Source organism: Mesoplodon bidens, assembly GCF_964165515.1.
Source record: "Mesoplodon bidens genome assembly, chromosome: 5".
NCBI lineage: Eukaryota > Metazoa > Chordata > Mammalia > Artiodactyla > Ziphiidae > Mesoplodon > Mesoplodon bidens.
The window spans coordinates 55,194,657-55,220,138 of NC_138161.1; the positions used below are offsets into that span (position 1 = coordinate 55,194,657).

The 25,482-nt window shown below is 38.8% G+C and overlaps 1 protein-coding gene across 11 annotated transcripts in view; it reads left to right on the forward strand.

The window, feature by feature from the left end:
• BBX (BBX high mobility group box domain containing) overlaps positions 1 to 25,482 on the forward strand; it is a 290,971-nt gene that overhangs the window by 177,514 nt on the left and 87,975 nt on the right. For all 11 annotated transcript variants that reach the window (XM_081235758.1, XM_081235759.1, XM_081235754.1 and 8 more), the window contains 2 exons: positions 13,885 to 14,055; positions 19,785 to 20,027. In XM_081235758.1, coding sequence (XP_081091884.1) covers positions 13,885 to 14,055; positions 19,785 to 20,027 — 414 coding nt within the window. The remainder of the gene's footprint in view (positions 1 to 13,884; positions 14,056 to 19,784; positions 20,028 to 25,482) is intronic.

The window sequence follows — 25,482 nt, forward strand, 5'->3', positions numbered from 1 at the left end:
AGTAAAGCATATTTGTTTTGAAAGACACAACACTCATGGGCTATCAGTCATAACTACTTCTGAGAGCACTTTAGGAGCTGCAACATCAATATTTACAAAATGCAAAGTGAAGCAAAGTACCCTGAGTCACAGATACATATGCTTTCTTGTTCCCTGATTCCCTCCCTTCCCCAATGTATGTAGTATGTCTAAATCCATACAAAGGACTATTTTGAAATATGACTGGAAATTTGGGAATTCTCTAGCTAAGTAAATGCTAAGGCACTAAAAAAATGCTTTAAAAGGCTTATGAAATGGATTACTTTTCCTCTCAAAATAAATGTATTGACTGAAAGCTAAAATCAGTGATGCAGTTAAGTGGAAGAAAGTAGTCGTGCTTTGGGATTAAAGTCAGAGCCTTTAGGCTGTGTCCCTGTTTTGCCCCTTGATGACATTGGAAAAATTATGTAAATCTGAGGCTCCTCTTACTCAGCTGTAAAGTGGGCTTAATTACACCCACTTAACAAGATTGTATAATATCAAATAAATTAATATATGCAATACATGCTTTGCAAGTTACAAGGTGGTTCATGATTGGGAAGTAGCAATTAAAGTAGCCAGGAGGTTTTTAGAGCAACACTGATTTTCCTTATTAGAAAATATATTTAGAACTTATTAGTGAAATGTACCCAAATTTCATATTATAAAGAGCTTTATTATAATAATCAAAACAGAATTTCTTACATATGTCCGCAAAGTAACTTCCATCTTTGAAAAAAGGAGGTGAAAGAAAAAGGAGGTGAAAGAAAAAGTAGTGTGGGCATATGGGTAGCACTGTGTAGCCCCTGTTGTTGACTGTATATTCTGCCATTAACTCTTGCTGCTGTGACAAATCACTATGTGTATGAGTGAGGCAAGCTCCCTCCTGCTTGCCCACTCTACATAATGCCCTTCATGTAAATATGGAAGGCCTGGTTGTTGCAAAGTACTATGGAGATTCCAGGTTAAAAGGAACTGAATTAATGAGAAATGGTCTTAGTAGAGTTAAGAATCTTGCTTAGGGGCAAAATGACACTAAATTTGAAAATTCAATATTTGGAAGACTGCTTCTCCCTAAAATCAGCTAATGCCATGCCTTAATGATGTAGAAGAGCTTCTTAAGTGATTGTCCAGGTTTATTTGGTTTATAATTTTTTATATAGGAGCTTTTGTTTTCTTTATAGTATAACGCATTGCGTTTTTATTTAAATAGGATGCTAGAGGATAAAAATTCGGCCAGCAGAGGGAGCAGACTTACGTAAATTAGGTTGTAAGAAAAATATTGCAGGATGCCTCAGTAAACATGTATTTTGTGGGCAATGTCCATTCTCATACTGTGCATTGAGAGAAAAATGGAAGGAAAGAAGACTGAATTTAGGGTCATCCTAAAACAAACAAACAAACAAACAAATATAAATGGCTAGATCTAGCCATTTATATTCTCACTTTGGTAGTTTTCAAAAGGGAAAAAACACATGGTATGCAAATAGGAACTTGTTTTGTTAATTCTATGAAGTGAAGAACTTTTTAAAACAAATATGAATTTAATACATTTGGTAAATTTAAAAAAGCTTTCAGTACTTGGCACTGAAGTTAGAGCACATTCAGACCAAACATTTTAAAGGACTATAACACCTGAAAGGAATATAAATGGAATGTATAATGCTCTGAACAGGGCACTGTTATGACTCTGAATCAGCAAATAAGCACTTTTGAATCTTGTGTATTAAGTCAGAAAATTGGAATATATTTAAGGAAAAAATTTCACCAAGTGTGAAGCAAGTATAAAACATGGTTTTCTGCTTAACTCTAAATGGAAACTATAAATGTATCATAGCTCCCTATATATTCTAATTAATTTCCTTGGCAAATGTACAGTCTGATATAACATCATTAAGTTAATGCTTTTTCAAGCACTTTTCATTAAATACATAATATATTCAAGACAGTAGTCCAAGCATTTGGGAATGTATAGATAAGGAACATCCTACCTTCTTAAAATATGTGATCTGGTAAATGACAAGTTAACTCAATTCCGGTGTGCCACAGTGTAAAGCAGGTGGGCATTGCAGAAGCTAGGATAAGCTGCTTCAGTAAATACTGTAACTACTAAAATAAGAAATACCAATTCTTTTTTACATTGTGGAAAAATAGTTTTGCTTTGTAACCATTAAGACTGAGAAGTTTTGCTTTATTAAGTAAACTAAATTTAACTGTAACTTAAGATTATTTGCCATCTTTTTAGAGTAAAGAACAGTAGCTTAGGAAAAAGAGATTTCCATCTAGAAGTATCATAGATTGTTGATTCTTAACTAGAACCATTGTTTCTGGGTTTTTTTTTTTTAAGTTATAATTAGAGATCAGGATGGTGAAAGACATCCAGACCTTTTTTATTAGTTTAGAAAACGCTTTAAGTTAATATAAATGAAAAAATAATTTTTTAAACTTTGATTATTTTAGATGGAGTTTAATATATTTGCTTTTAAAAATATGCATGCGCATTCTTACAATTTAAAGGGCTGTATGCAAACTGGTGCACAGGAGATTAAATAGTGTTCAGTGATGGGTACAGGAGAAAAGGGAATAGATAATTATTTCTCTTTATGAGGTCAAAATTATTCATTGAGTCATTTTGACATTTGTTGCCTAGAAACTAGTATTTCCAAACAAGTAAAATTGCCAGGTGTTCTGGTTTGGTAGTTTGAGAATGCTATTTGAAGTGGGTGCAAGCAACTTCTGAGATGGAGAGTCACAGGTGAGGAAGGAGCAGAAAAGAAGCAGTGGCAAGTGAGAAGCAATGAAGGTGACAGGAAGAGACTGCAGGGAGCAGACCCGAACAAGTGTTTGCCCACAGTGGGCCCGGCTCTGTGTCAGGCCTTGCAGATACTGTGGTGAATATTATACAGCCCTCGTTCCCTGTCAGAGCCAAGTGGGATATACAGAGGGAAATGCTCCGTTTCATTGGGGGATGGATATTGAGTACAGGGTACTGTGGAGACACCTAAGAAGCACCTCTTTCTCAGACTAGTAAGGGCCAGTGGGGGCTTATGTGAGATCCGAGCTCCACTGGGAGGAGACTAGTACAGATGCTAAGAGGTGAGAGTCCCTGGTGAGTTCCCGGTGATGGCACGTAACACAGTGTAGGTAGAGCTTTAAGAGTGAGAATTGAGCAAAGAAACGTGAGCCGTAAAACTAAGTAGGGACAAAGTCAGGAAGAGTCTTGTGTGCTCTGTGAAGGAAGAGGTTCGGACGTCTTCCTGAGTACGTTGAGGGACTGACTATTAAAGAGATTCATGCAGGAGAAGGGCATGAGCAGATATTTGTAGTGTGGAGAATTGGAGTCAGCATGGCTATAGATACGAAGACCAGACCACTGAGCCAGTATGGGGGATGGACGGGAGCAGACCATACATGTAACAGGTGGAGGGAACAGAACGTGGTGAGAGGTTAGGTGTCAGGGGCTAGGAGCCGTTTGCAATGATTTGAACTTATGGTGAGAAAGTAGAAAAGATAGTATATGTTTTCCAGATGTTTCTGTGAACGGAAGGAATGTCTAGTTCCTAGACACCATGCGGGCTCTGGCGTATTTCCCACGGATATGGTGGAGACACAGGGCTGGCCCAGGCAAGGTGTTTTCTCTGAGAGGCTAGAAATCAAAGATGTAAGCGTGAATTATTGAGGTAGAGAAGCCAGAGCCTGTGACACAGTTGGAATGAGCTGTGAATGCTTTCTAGGAAATTAATCCTGGGCTTTAGAACCAAGAAGATTAGGAAGGAAGTCAATACGGGAAGTGCAGAGTGGAGCCTGTGAACAGTCTTAGTACCAGACAGGCCAGTTCTTCTTGGCTGCTAGTTTCATGGCTTGGGGTTAGGCAGTCTCCTGGCCTGATGGCTGGAGGCCAATTTGTACCAAAAAAGAGGACTAGCTAAAGGAGGAGGAGGATTCAGAGAGGGCTTTAGACTTGAGATTGTGTACAGACCGAAAGAGAAGGTATTAACTAAAAGGAACTGTTGATAGTTCATCAATAGTTCATCAAAGAAACTGAAAGACTAATGGCCCAGGGTAGCAGGAAAGATGAGAAGCACAGACTGGGAGTGAGAGGAGCTGACCTTGAAACTCTGCCTTTGAGATAGGGTAGAAGAAACAAGTTTTGAAATTGGTAGGCAAGGTGGGACTTTGGGAGGGTCCACCTATGAAGACCTTTCTGTTAACAGGGGGCAAAGACATTTTCTTAGAATGACTAGGATTACGGTGGGAAGGACAGTATGGAGAAGCTTGGGCTCTGGGGACAGAAGACCTAGGTTTGAATCCTGGCTCTGCCACATGCTGGCAGAATGGCCTTGGGCATGCTGTTGAAGCTTTGTCATTCCCAGCTGCTTCCTGTATAATATATGACCATTATAGTTCCTTTCTCCAAGAGGTATATGGAGGATTAAAGAAATTAATTCATGTACAGTATTCAGCAGGTAGCAAAGGTTTAATCAGGTTAGTTATTATTAGGAGGCAATATTGTATAATGGTCCAGAACCAGACTCCAAAGCCAGACTGGAGCCAGATACTGGCTCCGCCAATTATGTGCTAGCAGTGTGACCTTGAACATTCTGTAATGTACAAACATAATGCATAGTTAATCAGGTGATCAGTAAATATGTATTCAACTTCATTGACAATAAATGACTCCGTGAGCTTGTCTTCTTGTGCTTCAGCTTCTTTCCAATGTGATAATAGTGTCCCACCATTTTGATACATATAATATTATAAAAGCCTTTGTTAACTTAACAAACTAAACAAGGCAAACTATATGTTATCTGTGCCTCAGTTTTTTTCATCCGAAAAAAAAAAGGTGGGGGGGAGATTATAATAGTACCTACCTCTTAGGCTTGTGGTGTGTTAAGAGAATTAATAAGTAGAAAGCTCTTAGCTTCTGGCACATAGGAAGCAATATATACATAAGCATTATATATATATAAACATTTTATTTATTTATTTATTTTTGGCTGTGTTGGGTCTTCGTTTCTGTGCAAGGGCTTTCTCTAGTTGTGGCAAGAGGGGGCCACTCTTCATTGCGGTGCGCGGGCCTCTCACTATCGCGGCCTCTCTTGTTGCGGAGCACAAGCTCCAGACGCGCAGTCTCAGTAGTTGTGGCTCACGGGCCTAGTTACTCCGCGGCACGTGGGATCTTCCCAGACCAGGGCTCGAAACCGTGTCCCCTGCATTGGCAGGCAGATTCTCAACCACTGTGCCACCAGGGAAGCCCTAGAAGCATTTTATACATATATATAACTATTATTACTATCCTTACTCATCATCATCAGTAGGGGTTGAGGAGAAACCAATAAGTTATAATGGGCACTGTGGGATTGGGTGGGACTAAGACACGTCAGGACTATGAACGAGCACTGAAGACCAACCTGAGATTGGAAAAGTCTGTAGTAGTGTGAGGCCACGGGAGCAGCTGGCAGCTTGGGGACAGACTGGGAAAGAAAAATGGTTAGATGAGTTCAGAGTTGAGGTTAATTAGCAGACCAGTTATGATAGGAAAAGAGAGCTAGTGAGCTGAAGGTGCTATGCTATTCTATTATGAGAGAATAATGAGAGTCAGTAACAAATAACCAGAGAGGGGAATAAAGCTATGGAAACATGTTCTTAGACTAGAACTGACAGCTGTTTGGAAGTGACTTAGATTTCATTATATTTATTACATCGCCTTGTCAATTTGCCTGTTTCTCCCCTCCCCTCCCGAGCAACCCTTCTGGGTTCTTGTTTTTCCTTCTCTGCATGTTTTCTTTTCAAGCCTTGTATCTCTTCTGCCTTCTAGCAAAACAACGTAAAGAAACAGCATACTAAGAAAGCAGAGAGGTATTGTTTCTGTGTTCACTTCCTCATGTACTCCCTGTCTAACACGGGATGTTTGCTCTGACAGATCCAGAAAATATAGCATCTGGCATGTTCTTTACCCTCAAGGATCTCTGTGGGAGGAGTTCATATGGAATCGTTATACATACATTGTACGGGAAAATGATGATTGTTATACAATCAAGGGTCAAAAGATATGGCACAGCCATTAAATGTGGGTGGCCCAAACGGGTGCTCAGGAAGGAAAGAGACAGGAGCTGGGGCAAGTGAAGATAGCTCCTCAGAAATAGGAGTTCAGGGGGACTTGCACAGAAAGTGAGAATGGGTGTGTGGGGTACAGTTGTGCGGGCCTGGGAGAGCTGAGGAGGAAGCACAGGGCAGGTGCTGCCAGACAGGACGACACCAGCCCGGCAGGGGAGCAGAGGCGGCAGGGGCGATGGTTAAATGAGAGGTAAGGCTGTACACTTAACTCCCACAGTGCATCGCTCAACATGCGATCAATAAATACGCGTTCAGCTGCATTGAGAATAAATGAGGAAGAGACTCCCGTGAGTTTGTCTTGTTGTGCATCAGATTCTTGTCGGTGGGATAAGTATGTCCTAACCATCTAATTAAAAAAAAAAAAAGCACCTTTGTTAATTTAGAAACGAAAAGAGGCAAATGTATTATGCTAAGCCTGTTGAAGAATAGGAATTTGGTGACTTTGTGATGAAGAATGTAAATGCCACGATAAAATTATAAGAAAACAGAGAGTTGGGCTTTTGGGGGAGGGTGGTGTGATGGGGAACATGTTCCAGCCTGTTACTGAATTCCTTGTGTAAGTAGTTTTTCTTCCCTAAGTCACTTCTTTTGGTGCCTTATCTCTTTCAAGGTAGCTGTTGTTTCAATCTGTAGCCTAGAGTAGCATGCTTTTTTTTTTTTTTTGCGGTACGCGGGCCTCTCACTGTTGTGACCTCTCCCATTGTGGAGCACAGGCTCCAGACGCGCAGGCTCAGTGGCCATGGCTCACGGGCCCAGCCGCTCCGCGGCATGTGGAATCTTCCCAGACCGGGGCATGCACCCGTGTCCCCTGCATCGGCAGGCGAACTCTCAACCACTGCGCCACCAGGGAAGCCTGAGTAGCATGCATTTTGAGAACCATGTTAAACTCTCCTAAGGCTAAATGTCATGGAATTGTAAGTATTAGAGATCTTAGAATACATATTCCTTCATGAGAGAAGGACACAGGAACCAGAACTGCCAGTATCGCTAAGCCGTTCTTTAAATAGTGTGTGTCTTATTAGTATTCATGAAGAGCATGTAGATAACATCGTGACAGAGTTAAAGTTTCAACTTGAAGAGCTACTGCTTTTCAATAAGGAGTGCATTTAAAGACACTCTTTGCATGACTAGAGTGAATTGCTTCTAAAATGAGAGTATTACTTTATAGAAAGATATTTTTCATTTAATCTGTCTACAGTTTAAAATTGTCATTAGAATTACAATAAATAATAATGATTAGCACTTGTAGGGCTTTAATCTTCAAAGAGTTTTTAAAGTTAATCTAATTTAATTGTCGCTTGGAGTCATCAGAGATGTACACTTACTTTTCTTCCGTGAACCATTGAAAGTGTTCACTTTCCAACCCTTCAGTGCTCCCTTTAGGTAGTTCCATGGCTCATAAGCTATTTGTTCTATGGGAAATGTCCAGAGCATCAACAGATGGAAGGCTTTATATTAGAGCTTCTCATCCTAGGTGTGCATTTGGGCTTCTGAGTTGGGCTTCCTGCTTCTAGTGCCAGCTTCTCTGCTGCTAACTGTGTGACCTTAGGCAAGTGGCTTAACCCTCAGCTGCTTCAACTGGGATGCATAGTATAGTACCTGCCTCAAGGGTTCTTATAAGGATTAAATGAGATAATGAATATTAAGTATGAAGCGATTAGTATTTAATCAATATTAGCTGTGTATTAGTATTGTTTTTAAAATTATCGCGAGGAACAGTTCATTCTGGGAAGTTGTGATATGTGGTTAAGTGTTAGGTGAGGAAATTATAAGCCATAAATACCCTTTACAGGGACTGCTGTGTACCAGGCTCAGTTTGAGGTCCTGGGACAGAAAAGTAAGAAACCATGACACCTTCCCTCTAGAAGTTCACAACCTATTTTGTGGAGGATAGTGAGGACGTAGATAAAACTATCTGAAACACCATGGTAAGTGCTTGACCAGCAAGCTCAAGTGTGATCAAAAAGCGATGGCATTTGACTTAAGGTTTTCACAGAAAGCTTTAGAAGGGAAGTGATACATTACCTGGGCTTTGGAGGAGGATGTCCGTTTTGGCAGGAAGTGGGAGAATTTTAGGGAGTGTGCAAGGCAGTGGAAGCAAGGGGTGTCGAGAGCAGCAGCACTCTTCAGAAGGTTTTAAGCAGGTTGGTCCAACTTATGGGAAGCTCTAGAGCTACTGATTTACCACCATTTCTTTGCACTGATTTTTCATCTTCTCTGTAGATCGGAGACAGCTCTAAAGCTTTACAGTCTTAGTTGGACCCAGGAGAGGCCTTACTTGAGGTTAGAACGCATGGCTATCTGACAATGAAATTTCGTGGACCTCCCTTACCTTCCCCTGTCTCATTTGGTCTGAACTTCCATTAATATGATTTGAATGGGATTTTATTGGACATTGAGGAAACAGTTTAAACTCGAAAATACCCCTGTGACACAGTTAAATTTACACAGTGTTTTAAAAGCTAAAGTGTACTGATTGCCTAAGTTGTGAGACAAGAGGAAAAACTAGAGGATCTTATAGAATTTATGACTATGCCAAGGCTCTGTTTCTGACTGTATATCACTCAGACAAAAGAAAAGAAACTTTCCATCTTTCTTTTTCAGTTGCTGAGGATGGAGCTTATATCATCTGGGAGGCATGTGGACCACTGTTAAATGGGAGTCCTCTGTGCTCTCTCTTGAACTGCATCTTAGGCTGAGTTAAGCGAGAACGTGCTGCCTGTTAAACCCATACTCCCTCTAAAAAGCTTGTGGGTAAAGGGAGGATTTACTAACATGGAGTGAGAACCTTCTAGATGCCAGGCTCTGTGCTGGGTGTTATATAAAAAGTGTTCTCAAAGTAGAGCTATTACTTAGTTTTAATGTGTGGAAAGATCAGCAAGATGAATAACTTTACAACAAGCAGTTAGTGGTAGAGGCCAGATTCTAAAGGAGGCCTGTTAGGCTTCAGTGTCCATTTTTTTCTTTTGTTACATGTGGTATTTACTTTGTCCTGTTTCTTCTATGATATTTCTTCTTTAAATTTCTCATGAAGTTTGACCTCAGTAAAGGTCTTCATGAATGGACTTGCTGCATTTGAAGAATATAGGTAAATGAAGTTTTTCCTAATTTATCACCAAGTTGATTTACATTTACTTCAGTATTATGAGTACTAATTAGGGTAACTCATCTGGCAAAGAAAAGGGAACACATGGGTTGGTTTGTTTTTATAAGATAAGTAAATATTCAATACAGCTGACCCTTGAATGCAGGGGTTATATAGCTTTAGAGTCACCTACCTGTACCCATGGCTCCCCCATCTGAAGATTCAACCAACCGTGGATCATGTAGTAATATAGTCTGTTTTTATTGAAAAAAATTTGATGTATAAGTGGATGCTCACAGTTCAAACCCGTGTTGTTCAAGGGTCAACTGTATTTTGGATAGGGACCTTCAGCCTCCATCGTTTGGTAATCTCAGCAACATAATTTTTTTTTTTTTTTTTTTTTTTTGCGGTACGCGGGCCTCTCACTGCTGTGGCCTCTCCCGTTGTGGAGCACGGGCTCCGGATGCGCAGGCTCAGCCGCCGTGGCTCACGGGCCCAACTGCTCCGCGCCATGTGGGATCCTCCCGGACTGGGGCACGAACCCGTGTCCCCTGCATCGGCAGGCGGACTCTCAACCACTGCGCCACCAGGGAAGCCCACATAATTTTATGATATTGAGTCTTTCAAGTACAGAGTCCTCTGGTAGTTGAATAACCTGATTTGTTATTCTACAGTTGCCATGCAGAAAGGAAGAAGGACCCCTTTTGAATAAGGTCCCCCAATTGCTTCATTCATTACATATAGATTGCTAGCTTAATTTGCTCATGTTCCAGAACAAGAAGCCAAACTTTATAATGTGTGTGGGGTTTTTAGTGGCAAAGTAATTACAAAGGTAGCCCTCTGTTACTGTCAAAAATTAACAATTTTTCCTCCTCATTGTTGAAATAAGAAAAACAATATGCTTGAGTCTCAAAATTCTGCCTTCTTTTCCCTTTTCTTTCTCAGAAGATGTTTTTCTTCATCTTTTCTTGCATTCTTCTCTCTTGCTTTCTCATTACTTCTGAATGATAATCAGGAGCATCATCCCCTCCCCCCTCCCCCCACACACATTCTTTTGCCTTCTTTCAACAGTTTGCAAACAGATCCATGGTGAATTAAAAAGTCATCAGATAACTATGTTATTAAAATCTCTAGTTTATAATTTGGGGTATTTCATGGTCATTAGGTCAGTTACACTTTTCTTGACTATTTTGTCCCAGGTTTACTATCTTCAATTCAGCTTTCATTCATGCTAAAAATACTTCCCCCCTACTTTGTTCTAGACTGTGCTAGAGGTTATCAATCTTACTTTTCGTACAGCCCAGGGGTTCGGTGGTTCTCACACAGAACATGCCACCCTGGCCCGCATTCAGTGTTATACATAGTTTTCAGACCTCCTTTTTTCCCACTCAGGAAGAAATATCTAAATTCACAGGAATGAGAGAGATGGGGGTTAATTTTGAAGCCATTCTACTGTATAAAAGTAGTGAATTATCACCATAATTTAGCATGGAGTTTCATATGGTTGTTTATAACAATCTCACAACTAACTGATCTTGATGTTCTGATAAGCCAGATGCTTCTATATAAAGGTAACTAGTCTTGGATCATCAAGAGAAAGGCCTAGTGATGGAGGTAGGATGTACCCAAATAATTGTAATTCAAGGGAAAATGTGATAAGTGTTGTTAGCAATATAAAATCTTTCTATTGTATTTATGGGGATGGAGAGATTAATTTTGGGAGTATCAGAGAAGGATATACATTATCGTAGTGCTGTAGCAGCTATGTGGAAAGAATCAAAACATTGAGGTGGGAGGAGGTGAATGTGGTTATTTTGAACCCCAAAGCCACATATACCATCCATTCATTTGATTCTTGATATTCTATTTTCTGTTTGAATATTGAAATTACACATAACTACATGCAAAGGCACATACACTTAAACACAATTCACACATAATCAAATAGCATAATCAGAATCCTTGAGGCTAAATGGTGTATTTTTCTCTAGGCACCGGCAATCACTTTGACCTCTCCCGTTGATAACAGCTTGCCTGACGTATAGTTTCCCATTAATTTATTTTATTGTTTAAAAAATGTGTTATAAAATATCCGGTATTAAAACCCAGTATGGGTTTAATTACCACTCAAGCATCTCATCCTGAAGTGATTAATAAGCCACAAAAATAGCTGTTTCCTCTTCTCTCTATATAGCGTTGGTATTTTTAGAAATTGGGTTTTCCATGCCAAGTTTTATTTGTAGATAGACTGGGAATCGTTAAATGGTCTATCAATTCAAAGAAATCGTTGTTCCTTTATTATTTATTAAGAGCATACCAGATAACTAATTCCATTTAGAGTTTTCAATAACTTCTACTCTTGAGGCAGCCACATGAATCATGTAATTGCTTCAGATACTCAGCAGAAGTTTCTTGCTAAGAAAACCACGGGAACATGTTTTTCTCACCTCCCCACCTTTTTTTTTTTTTGGCTAGACACAGCTTTTAATAATGAGGATTTTATCAAAATGAAGATTAAAAGATTATTAAAATGAAGATTTTATTGTAGTACAAGAAATAATCTGAATGTCTATCAATCACGGAATAATTGAGAAAATTGTGATATGTTCGTATTTTGGAATATTATATACTTATTACAAAATGAGGATATCAAGGCGTATTGACTTAGAAAAGCATGATATTTTCAACTTAAAAGTTTTAAATGGCTGTGTTTACTGATATATTTGTGTATAGAAAAAGGTACAGAATGATATTGTCCTAAGGATATTAAAGTTGGTCAAAGGATAGGAAAACAGAGGGGATGATTATTAACAGAAGAGAATCCAGAAGTAGACTTACACACATGTGGTAATGTAGTATAGGATAAAAGTAGCATTTCAAAGGAATGGGGAAAAGCTGGATGATTTAATAAATGGTTTGGAACAGTTGGTTAGCTATTTGGGAAAAAAAAAAAGCTAGATCCCTCCCTCACTGCTTTGTCAGAATGAATTCCAGATTGATCAGTTATTTACATGGTTTCTTTAAAATAATGAAGTCACGTAAGTTCTCAAAGGAAACATTAGTGAATATTTTTCGATTTTGAAGTGAAGAAGACTTAAATGTGACCCCAAACTCAGAAACAAGGAAGGAAGATTAAAAAATTGCTTATGTCGTATTGTTTGAAGGCTTGAGAACTAGATGAATATCGAAACTATATGTTCATGGATCCTAGCGTCAGCAACATAGCATTAAAAGTTTATTGATAGGGCTTCCCTGGTGGCGCAGTGGTTGAGAGTCCGCCTGCCAATGCAGGGGACACGGGTTCGTGCCCTGGTCTGGGAAGATCCCACATGCCGCGGAGCAGCTGGGCCCATGAGCCATGGCCGCTGAGCCTGCGCGTCCGGAGCCTGTGCTCCTCAACGGGAGAGGCCACAACAGTGAGAGGCCCACGTACTGCAAAAAAAAAAAAAAAAAAAAAAAAAGTTTATTGATAGTACTTTACAAGTGTTTGGACCAATACAGATTTAAACTGACCAAAAAGACCACCCCCCTGTGATTTTGGCAATGGCATTTACGTTTGTAATTGTCAGCATGAACCATTTAAGTTGATGGCATTTAACTGTATTGTTTCAATTTTCACATGACTGTGTATAAAGAGTAATTTGTATATTAATGTTACTTCAAATGAATGAATGAAAAATATTAAATAATTATGAGAAAGCATGTAAGAAACTGTATAATTTACCTTTGGGCTGTGGGACTGGGCATGATGGAGAAGGTAAACCTCATTTTTTGTTATTTTCACCTTTATAATATAAATATGTAGTTTCTTTCATTGAGAAAAACTTTTTAAAATATTCACTGAAAAATAATTTAGAATTTTCGGCTTCTGAAAGATATCGTCAGATTCATAGCCTGACTATAGCCTAGCTATTTCAGCCAATCGTCTTTTAGGGGAAAAAAGCCTAGAGAGCAAAACTTTGTTGCTGGATTGTAGTGCATATGTAATAGGGAGATGCAAAGATCTTTGTGATTTGTTGTATCACAGGCCGGTACAGAAGGGTGCTCATCCCACTAAGTGATTCATGCATAGACGGGATCCTTGGAGGCTGCACAGTTAGTTTTTGAAAAATGTGTGTCGTCTTATGAAATAGTTTTATTTTAAATCTAAAACATTTGATTCTTATAAAGCATTCATTTTACTGAATAATACTTCAGACTCAGATTTATCATAGTATAGAATGTGAAATTCATGTAAATTATGATGATAAAATAGGAGCCATTGGCGAATGTAGGGAGGCCCACCTCTGTGAGCACCTTTGCTCCCCTGAGAGGTATCTTTCACATTCCTCTGGTGGAAAACTTTGAGAAACACTATTTTGAGTAAATACAAACAGGTGACAGTAACTTGTAATCATCCTAACACTTTATTTGGGTTTTGAGTTCTGAAGTTATGAAGTGGAAGGAAGCAGATTTCATAAAAGGCAAATTTTATTAGCAATTTAACCCACTAAAATGAATGTTTGATTATGTACTTAGTTCTTACTGAATCCAGTAAATGTCTAAGCTGATAGATATTTTAATCATTAAAACTATAATCCAGTTAAAGTTAAGGAAGCTAAATAAACTAATTTTAATCAAATTTACTTTGATTTCTCTGTTTCTCCTTTTTTTCATTACTACAGGTCACAGTAATGAAAGGCAGTAATAGAAATAAAGATCATTCCGCAGAAGGAGAAGGAGCTGGAAAACGACCAAAACGCAAGTGCCTTCAGTGGCATCCATTGCTAGCAAAGAAACTTCTTGACTTTTCAGAAGAGGAAGAAGAGGAAGACGAAGAGGAGGATATTGATAAGGTAATTTCCTCCTTTTATTGTAGAAGTTTTAAGTTTATTTGACCATTCATTCTGGAAACTGCAGTGAACATGTGTGGTGCAAAGGAGGCGTTTCTAGGAGTCTATATAACTTGAATCCTAGTTAACGACTTAATCTACATTTTTATTCCAAATGTTGATGACTCTTAAAGTATCTGTAGTAGTAGTTTAAACTGAAACAGATCCTTCTTAAATAGTATTTCTGTCAATTAACTAATAATCTGCAGACAATAATCAAACGCAGTGAGTTCATAAAATTTATGTGCTTACCTGCACCGACCTGCTGCTCCTGGCCTCTCTTTCTTCCCTCCCAGCCTAGCCTTGCCACTGTAGGCAGGTTCAGAGATGTTCAGGTCCTCATCTCTGAGGCCTCCAGAGCATCTGGCTGCTGTCACCCCTCCGTGCCTCTGTGCTCAGTCAGGCCTCCTAGTCCCCTCCTCTGGTCTCACACTTGAGCAGCCGGCTCTTGCGAGAAAGTCACACAGCCATGCAGCTGACTTTAGAAAGCCACACGTCCCTTCAGATCTTGGCATGACTGGTTCCTCCTCTTCGTCATTCAGGTCTCAGCACAAGGACTACCTCCCCATCATCTCAGGTGTCCCTCCAACCCAGTGTGCATTCCACGTCTGAGGATTTCCTCCCTCACACTTCTTATTTGCCTTGTGTTTAGCTGTGCACCTGTTTATGTCTGCCTTCCTAGACTAGGCTATAAACTTGGTAAGAGCAAGGGTCTTGCCCTTCCTGTCCTCTTCTCCTTCATCAAAGCCTAGAATGGTGGCTGGCACAGAGTAGATTTTGAATAGTTATATGCTCAGTAGAAGAATAGATGAGTACTGGACTTCCCTGGTGGCGCAGTGGTTAAGAATCCGCCTGCCAATGCAGGGGACATGGGTTCGAACCCTGGACTGGGAAGATCCCACATGCCGTGGAGCAGCTAAGCCCGCGCACCACAGCTACTGAGCCTGTGCTCTAGAGCCCCCGTGCCACAACTACTGAAACCCATGCGCCTAGAGCCCGTGCTCCTCAACAAGAGAAGCCACTGCAATGAGAAGCCCGCACACTGCAACGAAGAGTAGCCCCTGCTCGCCGCAACTAGAGAAAGCCCTTGCACAGCAATGAAGACCCAACGCAGCCATCAATCAGTCAATCAATAAAACATAGATGAGTACTTATTTTGTGTCACTACAAATTTCATAAACATGCTTTTACTCTTCTTCAGGCCTTCGATATTCATTCAGTCTTTTGTCCTAGGCTTGGATCAGCTCCCTCTTCCACTTGTCTCAGCAGGAATTATAAACATTTTTCCTGTTTCACAGACATCTTCTCTGGGTACTGTTTATGGTCTCCTCACTGTTGAACTTCTCTTTCACAGAGAAAATAGAGGCCACCAGAAATGACTCCTTCAGCTTTCTCTACTTACTCATCTTACTCTTATCTCACTCCTTATCCATCTTTTCCTTTCCGTTTTCAGAGAAATGGTGTTATTCTTCCTGTTTGAGGAAATTGCCAAGTTTATGCTTTTGCTTAATTTGATCTCTCTGACACATTTGCACCTGTTGATCACTTGGTCCTTGAAGCTGTCTGCTGTTTCCATGACAGCAATCACTCATTTCTATTCCTACCTTCCCAACTATACCATTCTGGTTCCTTCTAGTTGATGTCCCTCCATTATTCTACCTTCAAATGTTGATGTTCTCTGGCATTCTTATCTTAATTCCTGTCTCCACCCTGGACCTTTCTTCTAAACTCTGGACCTGTATTTTTGACTGTTTACTTGACATATCCACTTAGATATCAAATCAGAATCTCAGTTTGAATGTGTTCAAAATGAAGCTGTCACTTTTCTCCTGCAAACCCCGTCCTCCTACATCTTTCCTTTCTCAGTGAATGGCAACTCCAACTGTCAAGTTGGTCAGACCTGAAACCTTGTCTGTTTTCTTTTGCTCAAGTCTCACATCTGTCCATCCATCAGTAAATTCTCAGCCATACCTTCAAAATAGTTCTCAAGTTGACCCCTTGTTAGCAATGTCACTACTGCTACTTGATCCAAGCCACCACCAATGCTAGTGCAGATTATTGTGTTCTCCCTCTCTCTCTGCCTCTGCTCTTGCCGTTCTACAGTCTGTTCTCAACAAAGCAGCCAGAGAGATCCTTCCAGAGTGGCAGGCCAGTTGTGCTAGTCTTCATCTTCATGAGGATGGGGAGTCTGTACGCTCACTGTTCTGTCTGCATCACCTAGAACAGTGCCTGCTCCATATCGGGTGCCCAGTAAATAGTTATTAAGTGAAAGAATGAAGTCATCGAGTCCTCTTCTCCTTTTTTTTTTTTTTTTTTTTTGTGGTACGCGGGCCTCTCACCGTTGTGGCCTCTCCCGTTGCGGAGCACAGGCTCTGGACGCACAGGCTCAGCGGCCATGGCTCACGGGCCCAGCCGCTCTGCAGCATGTGGGATCTTCCCGGACCGGGGCACGAACCCGTGTCCCCTGCATCGGCAGGCAGACTCTCAACCACTGCGCCACCAGGGAAGCCAAGTCATCTTCTCTTTTTGGTCCACATTCAGAGATCTCACCCACACCCTTGGTCTTACTTCTTTATATTGGTACATCAGTTCATTATCCCAACTGGGACTTCTCTGCTAAGAGCCACTTCACATTCTGCCACCAGATCTAATTTCTCTCATTTGAGAAAAAGTGTTCTCTGTTGTGTATGAAGGAATCTTGCTGCCAAAGTTGGAAACACTCTTCCTTTTTCAACCTTTACATCCAGTTAGACACCAATCACTCTTGGTTCTACCTCATTAGTGAATATTGTTTCTGTTTTCAATTCTCCATTCTCGTGATTACTGCCTTGATTCAGCCCTGTCTCCATTCTTGCATGGACAGCTGGAATAAACTTTTAACTTGTTCCTCTAGTTTTGTTTAACTCTAGTTTTGCTACTGTAATTCATGCTCAACACTGATGACAGGAGTTTTCTCAAAATACAGATCTAACAATGTCTTTCCCCTGCTTAAAACCACTCATGGCTCTTCATTGCATCCAGCTGTGGTTTCCATAGCCTGGTCCAGTGCTAGTGTTGATTTGTTGCAGAGTGTTACTTGGCCTCTGGTGAAAGAAAAATAGGTCCAGATACCTTTTCATTTTAATTTAATTTGTATATCATACAATTATTTATTTGTTTACTTTTTGATTAGTTAATTTAATGAAACAATTATAATATTAGATAGTAGTTAAAATTTTTTTTTAATGTTCATACTTGGCAAAACAAAAAATTGGTAATCTGTGTTGATCCCCTCCCAAGGGTTTTTATTGATCCATGCAGTCTGAAACCACTCATTTACAGGGTTAAATGCACTTTTTTTTCTTTTTTTTCTTTTTTTTTAACACGACAGAGCACATTCTTCATGAAGTGACCCATACCTTCTTCTGTAACCTTAGATTCCTGTTCTAATCTTTTATATACTGGTACTATTGAGCTGCATATAAGTGTCTGAACTATTGAGCTTTAATCTCTGTTAGTTCCCCATGACTCCCCATTGACTACCCTACACACACTGATTCATCTTTCAAAATTTAGCCCAGACCACACCTTTTCTAGGGAGACTTCTCTGTTCTCCTACCCATCTGCTAGTGCTTCATTACTGCACTGGTTCATTGTTGCAGTCATCATCCTGCTTTTTAATTTATTTGCTTATATATCTTTCTCCTCTCCCCAAACAGTGAGCTCCTTGGGCCAGGATTTGTCTTATTTATCTCAGCTCTTGGCTTGAGTTTTATAATTTAGTAACTGAATCAAAAGTTATTCTTTTCTGAAGGGAAACTATAATTACTTCCTCAACCTACATAATACATTTTTTTATGCCTGATTTTTTTCTGTAGCTTCTTAGATTCAGAATGCTAAATAAATATTCCTTGAAAACTCACATCATTTTTAATGATTTTACACATAATGAGGAAGATCACTCTGTATCCCTCACCCCCAGTAATAATCCCTAATGTAGTTCCAAATCAAGTAGCTATGACTTCACGATTGTTGCTGTACTATTTGTGTTTGAAGATAATTGATGGTTAATTAAATGCATGTGCAATACTTAATTTAAACTTAAAAGACTTTTAAAAAACATCTAATTGGATGAAGCTAATGATTTGTCCTAGAGCGTCTCTAACAGTTGCCCAATAAACACGATATAAGAGAACCTGGTTGCCTTATAGTAGTGGTTCTCGAAGTGTGATCCCCAGGCTAGCAGCATCAGCGTAACCTGGCAACTTGTTAGAAATACACATTCTCAAGGCCCACTCCAGACCTACAGAATCAGAAGCTCTGGGAATGGGACTTAACAATCTGTGTTTTAACAAGACCTCCAGGGATTCCAGTGCCCACTCATGTTTAAAAACTACTGCCCTACTGTGTAATGCAGTCTAACAACTACCTCGATCCTTCTTGATTTTAACTGTGAAGCAGCAAGTAAAGAAATGGTTTTAGTAAGCATACTGGACTTATGTTCTTGTTCGCACTGTCATATTTTAGCCTTAGAAGATACTTAACAATCGTGTTACATTCTGAGATTCTGTGATCAGAAATGTGCTTTAAGAAATTTAACCTGCAGCCATGCGCAGGAAGTATTGTAAGAGATTGAAAGCATGATGGCAAGGCCATAGGCAAGAGTGGTACTAGGGCAGTGGCAATGAGAATTACACAGATGGAGAGGATCAGAGCTTTGCAGAAGTCCTTGAAGACCTTGAATGAAATGCTTAGGAAAAGGGAGGATTCAAAACAGATTTTGAAAGTTTAAGCCCTATCACCATTGAATTTCAGTGGACAAGAAAGTGTGATATCTACAAGCTTGAAAATTTACTATGTAGTTCTTCCTTCAAATAATGTTAGAGGTCTGTTTTGATTTTTACACTAGGAGGCTCTACTTGTGATATGCACAAAAACATTAAGTAGTCTGTATTAGATTTTTATCTACTTTCATGTTAAACATTTTCATATTATTAGTTGTACAACAGGACATTCCAAAGAGTAGAAAGGGGCTTCCCTGGTGGCGCAGTGGTTGAGAGTCCGCCTGCCGATGCAGGGGACGTGGGTTCGTGCCCTGGTCCGGGAGGATACCACATGCTGCGGAGCGGCTGGGCCCGTGAGCCATGGCCGCTGGGCCTGCGCGTCCGGAGCCTGCGCTCCTCAGCGGGAGGGGCCACAACAGTGAGAGGCCCACGTACCGCAAAAAAGAAAAAAAAAAAAAAGAGTAGAAAGACAGAACTAATGCTCATGTATCTTATGTGGGTATTGTTGTTAATCTTGAGACCCATATATCACAGAATGGGTTGAATCCTTCATTCAGTAGTTAGTTAAATACTAATGTTAGACCAGACATTAAGCTATGCACTGTGTATGAGGAAAATAAGAGAGCTTTTGTCCTCAAAGAGCTCACTGTTAGTGAGAAAAAAATGTAAGCAATTATAACAACAATGTAATATATGCTGTAATACAGACATGCACAGGTTGCTGTAGAAACTAAGCAAAAGAAAACATCTTAAGTTGGTTACCAACCACAAACAGTGGTTGCTGACTTTTAAAAAATCGTTTTTTCCCCCCAATTTGTAAGTTGTTTAAGTGGAGCTAAGGAAAAATATCATTTGAAAACCAAGACTAATTGTTAAAGCAAAGTTATCCAGGATGTGTTAAACATTTGGCTTTTGTTTTATTGCTAATAGGTTCAACTTCTTGGGGCCGATGGTCTAGAGCAAGATGTTGGTGAAACTGAAGATGATGAATCACCAGAACAGCGAGCCCGGAGACCAATGAATGCATTTCTCTTATTTTGCAAACGTCATCGCTCTCTTGTACGTCAGGAACACCCCAGGCTTGATAACCGAGGTGCTACCAAGATACTAGCTGATTGGTGGGCTGTTCTCGATCCAAAGGAAAAGCAGAAATACACAGACATGGCCAAGGAGGTAGGTTACAGTGATGAGGTTTTATGGTGCCCGTGAGCAACCAATCCTATAACCCCCAGTCAGTAAATTTGGAGTCTGTGCTAAAGGTCTAGCAGCACGCAGGTGAATCTTTGAATCAAGTGTTAAGTGAAGACATACAAGCTTTGTTCCTATTCCTGAGTTCCAAGTCCACCTTGCAAATACTGGTGAGGTGCCGAAAGCAACCTATTACCAAGAAGTTTTTTCTCATTGTATATATTCCACTGATTGATGTGGGGGATTGATTTTTATGAAGGTGATTTTATTTATTATGAATGGTTTTTGTTTTTAGTTTTTCTAGGAACCCGCTTCTGCTGTCAGAGAATGCCCATAGTAAAGATGAAAATATTAATCTAGTTCTGATGCTGAATAGCTTTGTAACCATATCTAAGTCAATCTCTGGGTCTCAGCTTTTCTTTTCTTTTCTTTTTTTAAAATATGTTTTTAGAATGAGAAAGTTAGAGCAAAATTTGTATCCCTTCCAGCGCTAATACTTTTTGATTTTGCAATAAACGCAATTATCCAGAGATTTGCCTTGTTTCTGTAGGTTGTGCAGCATGAATATTTAAAACCAGTAAATGAATGAATGGCAGTGGAACAGGATGTACTGTGATGTGTGCATGCATGTAAACACTGTGTAGGCAATAGTTGGTGAGAAGTATTTCTATGCAGGAAGGCTATTCAGAGAGGTGGGGCATTAATTCCAAAATGTGAGTAAATTTCTTGAAAAATTGTATTCTGGTCTGTTTCTAAAATAATCTTAAATTAACGTGAGTTCATTATGCATTTAAAATGTATTGTCTAGTGGATTTAGCAAGTAAGGGGAAAGCAAAGCAATATCATTGTGGTTAAACTTGAAAGGAGTAATTCTAACTGTTTCTTGAGTGTTGCAACTTGCAAATAATCTTGATTCATGAGAGCCCTAGCCACGCAAACATTTGGTTAAGTTCTATGGAAAGATGAACCAGCAGGGGACAAATACAGAGTTTCAAGTGAGACATTTTATTAGATATCTCAGTATGTAGAAAAATAGTTATTTCAACTGATGTGGTTTTATTGAGTTTTTTAACAAGCTAATATGGAACATAAAAATTTCTTATGCAATGTTCAGGGACATTTGAATCCAGAGTAAATGATTAGCATAGTTGCTATGTAATTAACGATTACATAAGGCTTCAGGAATTAACTGTATTGTTAAAGACAGGATTTTAACTATATAGAGCATCTAGAAAATTTAAAATCAATTCCAGTAACCTACATGATTTTAAATGTCGCAGGACATTTTCATGAGCATAACAGTAATTAACAGTAAAATTTTCCTACTAAATAGCTTTAGATCCTTTCATAGTCATGCTTATATGATAAAACAAACAATTATCTGAAACCTCATAGGGAACTGCATGAACTTCCTATAATTAAACTCTTGAGTTTGTTTTTGGATTAATGTTTTTGGATAACATGTAGCCTGTCTCACATATACTGTTTGCTTTTTCTTAAATACTGCTACTTTACAAACCAAATAGGTGGCCATTTTTAAGAGGAGGAAGCATTATTTTCATACAGGAATTCCTTTACTAATTAGTTAATTAGCTTCACAGTATTTGCCATTGTGGTGAGTAATGAAATCTAAATCTGATAAGGTGCCCCCCACTGCAAACTACTTCAAGTAGAGACCATAACTGGATCTTCCATCTCACAACTTGCCTTGTTGCTCTTATGAAATATTGTCTCACTTCTAGTACCAAGTGTGGAAGGTTCAGTTGCTTTGAAAATCCTTTATACAATTGGTTTCTAGGCACAAGTGATACTCGTTTCAACTTATTTACCAAGTGGTTTCGAAATTATGTTAAAGTGCAGGTAATTGTGCTGGTGCTTTTTGTGTTAATATTGCAGCCTTAATTGAAATGTCAGCTTAATCAACAAAAACTTATTGGGTGGCTTCAATGTGGCTTCAATGTCTTAACGATTGTTAGTGATAAATATGGTCTCAGTTCCTCAAGGTCCCCTCTCTCCAGGCAGTCATTTTTAAAACTATTTTTATATGTGTAATCTTTTAATTTTAAACCCCCAATTTAAAATGTGTTCTCTATTAGGAACAAGACATAGTCTTGCAGCATAGTTTGCATGTGAGTGTAAATAGTTATGTGATGTTCACCAATATCTATTCTGTCATTATCAATTGAATGAGAAATACTTAATTTTTCCATTCTCTTCTTGTTTTTAAAATATATTCTTAAAGTAATAATTAATACAACTTTGAAGAGATCATTTTTTTTAACCTGTTAAAACTTTCTCTGACTCTTCCCTTGCTTTTTGATTATTTTCTCTTTGTGCATCTGGTAAGAGGACGTACCTGTTTTGGGATTTCTTTTGGGTTTCTTGAATTATTTCCCAGTACTGATTGGCATTGTTGAAAAAATGGTTGAATGAGGGTTTCATATTCTCTGATGAATCTCATTAGAGCAATAATTAGTTATAAGTAATTTAAAAAATACTGTCCTAAGGATATAACCTGGGTTCTTTTCTTAAATTCAGCAGTGTGCATGATGGTGCAGTGTTGTGGACATTCACAGGCTCTAGCTTCTTCAACTGCCTGTTAGGAGACCCAGAAACAATATTATTTTTCCTTTTAACATTTTCCCTTACAAATATATGAATATAAGCCTGCATTTTTGACTAGGATATTGCTGGAAACTTCCACATGTCACTTAAACTAATAGTCATAGTTAATTAATGGACAGTCAATGTAGAGGATCACATATGTTGTCCTTCAGGTAGAGCAGAGTCAGTGCAAAGAAGAGGGGAGGACCTGGAAAGTTAAGGCAATTTTGAGTGACCTTTATAATACCTCCTCCTTTGGTTTTTGTAGGATCTGAGGCATGAGGCAGAATGCATGCATTTATTAATTGGTTCATTCCAGACTGGATGTTTTACCTAAGCACAAACATGTAAAGTCAGTTATCCCATTCTTCAGAGCAGCGATCTAAGGCTCTTTGGAGTTAGTATCTTGACCACTTCTACATTGGTGGAGCCTGGGATACTCTTGCCTATTTGACTCTAGCATCCTTTTAGTATATACTGCTCACTTTAGACAGCTGAGAGACTAGAGATTTGAGTAAGTCAGTCAAAAATGGTAACAGTAACATGTCGTGGGTCTTACGGGAAGAGTCTGCCTGTGCAGAGGTTGGGGTCAGGTTGGGGGTATTTCAGAAAAGGCTTTATGAAGTTGATAGAATTTGGCATGGGCTTTGGTACAGGATTCAGAAGAAAGGCAAGGATAAGAGCAGATACGGAAAAGTGAGAACAATTTTAAGAACAAGAAAGTTTTACCCCAAGCCTGGGGTATTTGTATCAGAGTAACAGGAAACGATGATATAAAGGCAAAAAATCTTGAGAGACTGGCCTGAAAAGTTGGAAGTTCAGTTGTATGTCAATAAAAGAGCTGTGGAATTAAATGCAATAAAATACAGCTTGAAGGGAAACTGTAATAGCCTTTCGTAAATGTTGGTATCTGTTGTCGTCAGTAGTCTAGGAGAGATTATCACCACAAATCTCCATGGGGTCTTTAGTGATCAGTTCTTTCTCCATGTTTCTTCAAGATAAAATTAACATATTCATTCCCTTGCTTTGATTTCATCAGAAATGTATTCTTCTCCAAAGAAGATTTACCGTCATTTTCTCTTGTATTACTCTGAACAGCTTTTGTTAATTATCACATCATGCTTAACAGAATTTGTATTTTTACAAGAATGCTGTGGCATCTTTCATACTACTAAGCTAGAGCAGCACCTCATTTATCCCCACATTCTGGAGAAACAAGTGTTACTCAAAAGTGATTTCTAGGTAGATGAAACTTAGCTGTTTCTTTAAACACTCTTATTTTATATATTTATCCCAGAAATTTTATGTAATATTTTGTTTAAATACTTCCTTACTTAAAAATTTCAGAATGCCTGTTGAATTTTTTCAAAATTTCAACCCATTGTTTCTCTACAAGAATAATTTTATAATCTGTAATTTGGTGAGACCTTTGTGAACAATTGAGTTACAGTCATATTTTTATCTGTATATTAAATGATTCTTAACCCTTTTGTTCTTTTGAATTTCCTCTTTGCTTTTCCATGAGTCTTTCTTTTCGGTTCACCCTCAGCTGTCAATTGACATTTCTTTCTTCTGTCAGCCACTTTGGACTGCCTCTAATGAAATGACTTTACTCTGTGTGGAGTTTTCTGAGTATCACTTAATTAGGGGCCCCGCCACTTTGCGGGGAGGTGGGTAGTAAAACCAAAGATTTGGGCTTCATGTTTCCCAGTACTTTTTGTTTCTGAGACCTTTCCCATTCCTGTGTTCCAGATGTCAGGACTTTCTTACTATAAAAAATGCAAGTGTTTATTTTTGAAATAATAATATCAAGTTTTGAGTATTGCTTTATTCTGCCCAGGATTCCATTATAAACATTTGACTCACTTAATCCTAAGAATAATCCCATGAGTTAGATATTATTTTCCGAAAGCTAAGGATGAGGACACTGTGGCCCAGAGGACTTACGTGACTTATCCAGGGCAGCAAATTAGTAGTAGTAGAGCTTGGGTTCTCATACTTGGCCTTCTCCATTCTCAGACCTTTCTGAGTTTCCACGTTTATAAATGGCAATAAAGATGCCTGCCCTCACAGGGTTGAGGTAAGATGCAAATAAGGCATTGTGTGCACAGGCATGGTCTGAAGTTTAAAATGCTATACACACGTTAGTTGTTCCTGATAAACAAACTTATGTTTGTTTGTATTTGTTACTTCTTTACCTAGTAATCTTTTACTGTTTTTATTAGGACCTGTTAACATGCTGAAGTGCTACTGAAATACAAAATTAGTCTTGGAAACACAAGAATCAACAAAACTAAAATGCATCATTTGCCCAACTTGGCAGATACTGTCCAATGTGATTAATAATCCCTAACAAAATAGATGTTCCATTAAGTGAGCTAACTACTTGATTTCAGAAACATCAATCCATTTGCTAATTGTTAGTAAACACTACCATTTAAATATTCAAATCAAATAAAATTATAGGGACTTTATAAAGACCCCATAGCTAGTGATAAAAAAAAATAGACCTCATAGTGAGTGACATATTGAGAATTTAAACTGTCTCTTAAAACTAATTTTTGGTATTGGTTTCAGATGTTAATATTTGGATTGATTGAGGGACCTAATACTCCAATATCCTACAGTAAATCTTGATTACTTTGGAATTTGTGGTCATTCAAAGGGATGTAGGTAAAAATTAACTTTTGTACCGTTTGAAACATTGCAAATTTATGCCATAAACTATTTTTAAAAGAAAAAGTTTAAAGTGTTTAAGGAAATTACTAAACCTAAGCGAACACATTTTTTAAAGAAAACATTTTACAATTCAAATTAGTTAACATGAATTATCTAT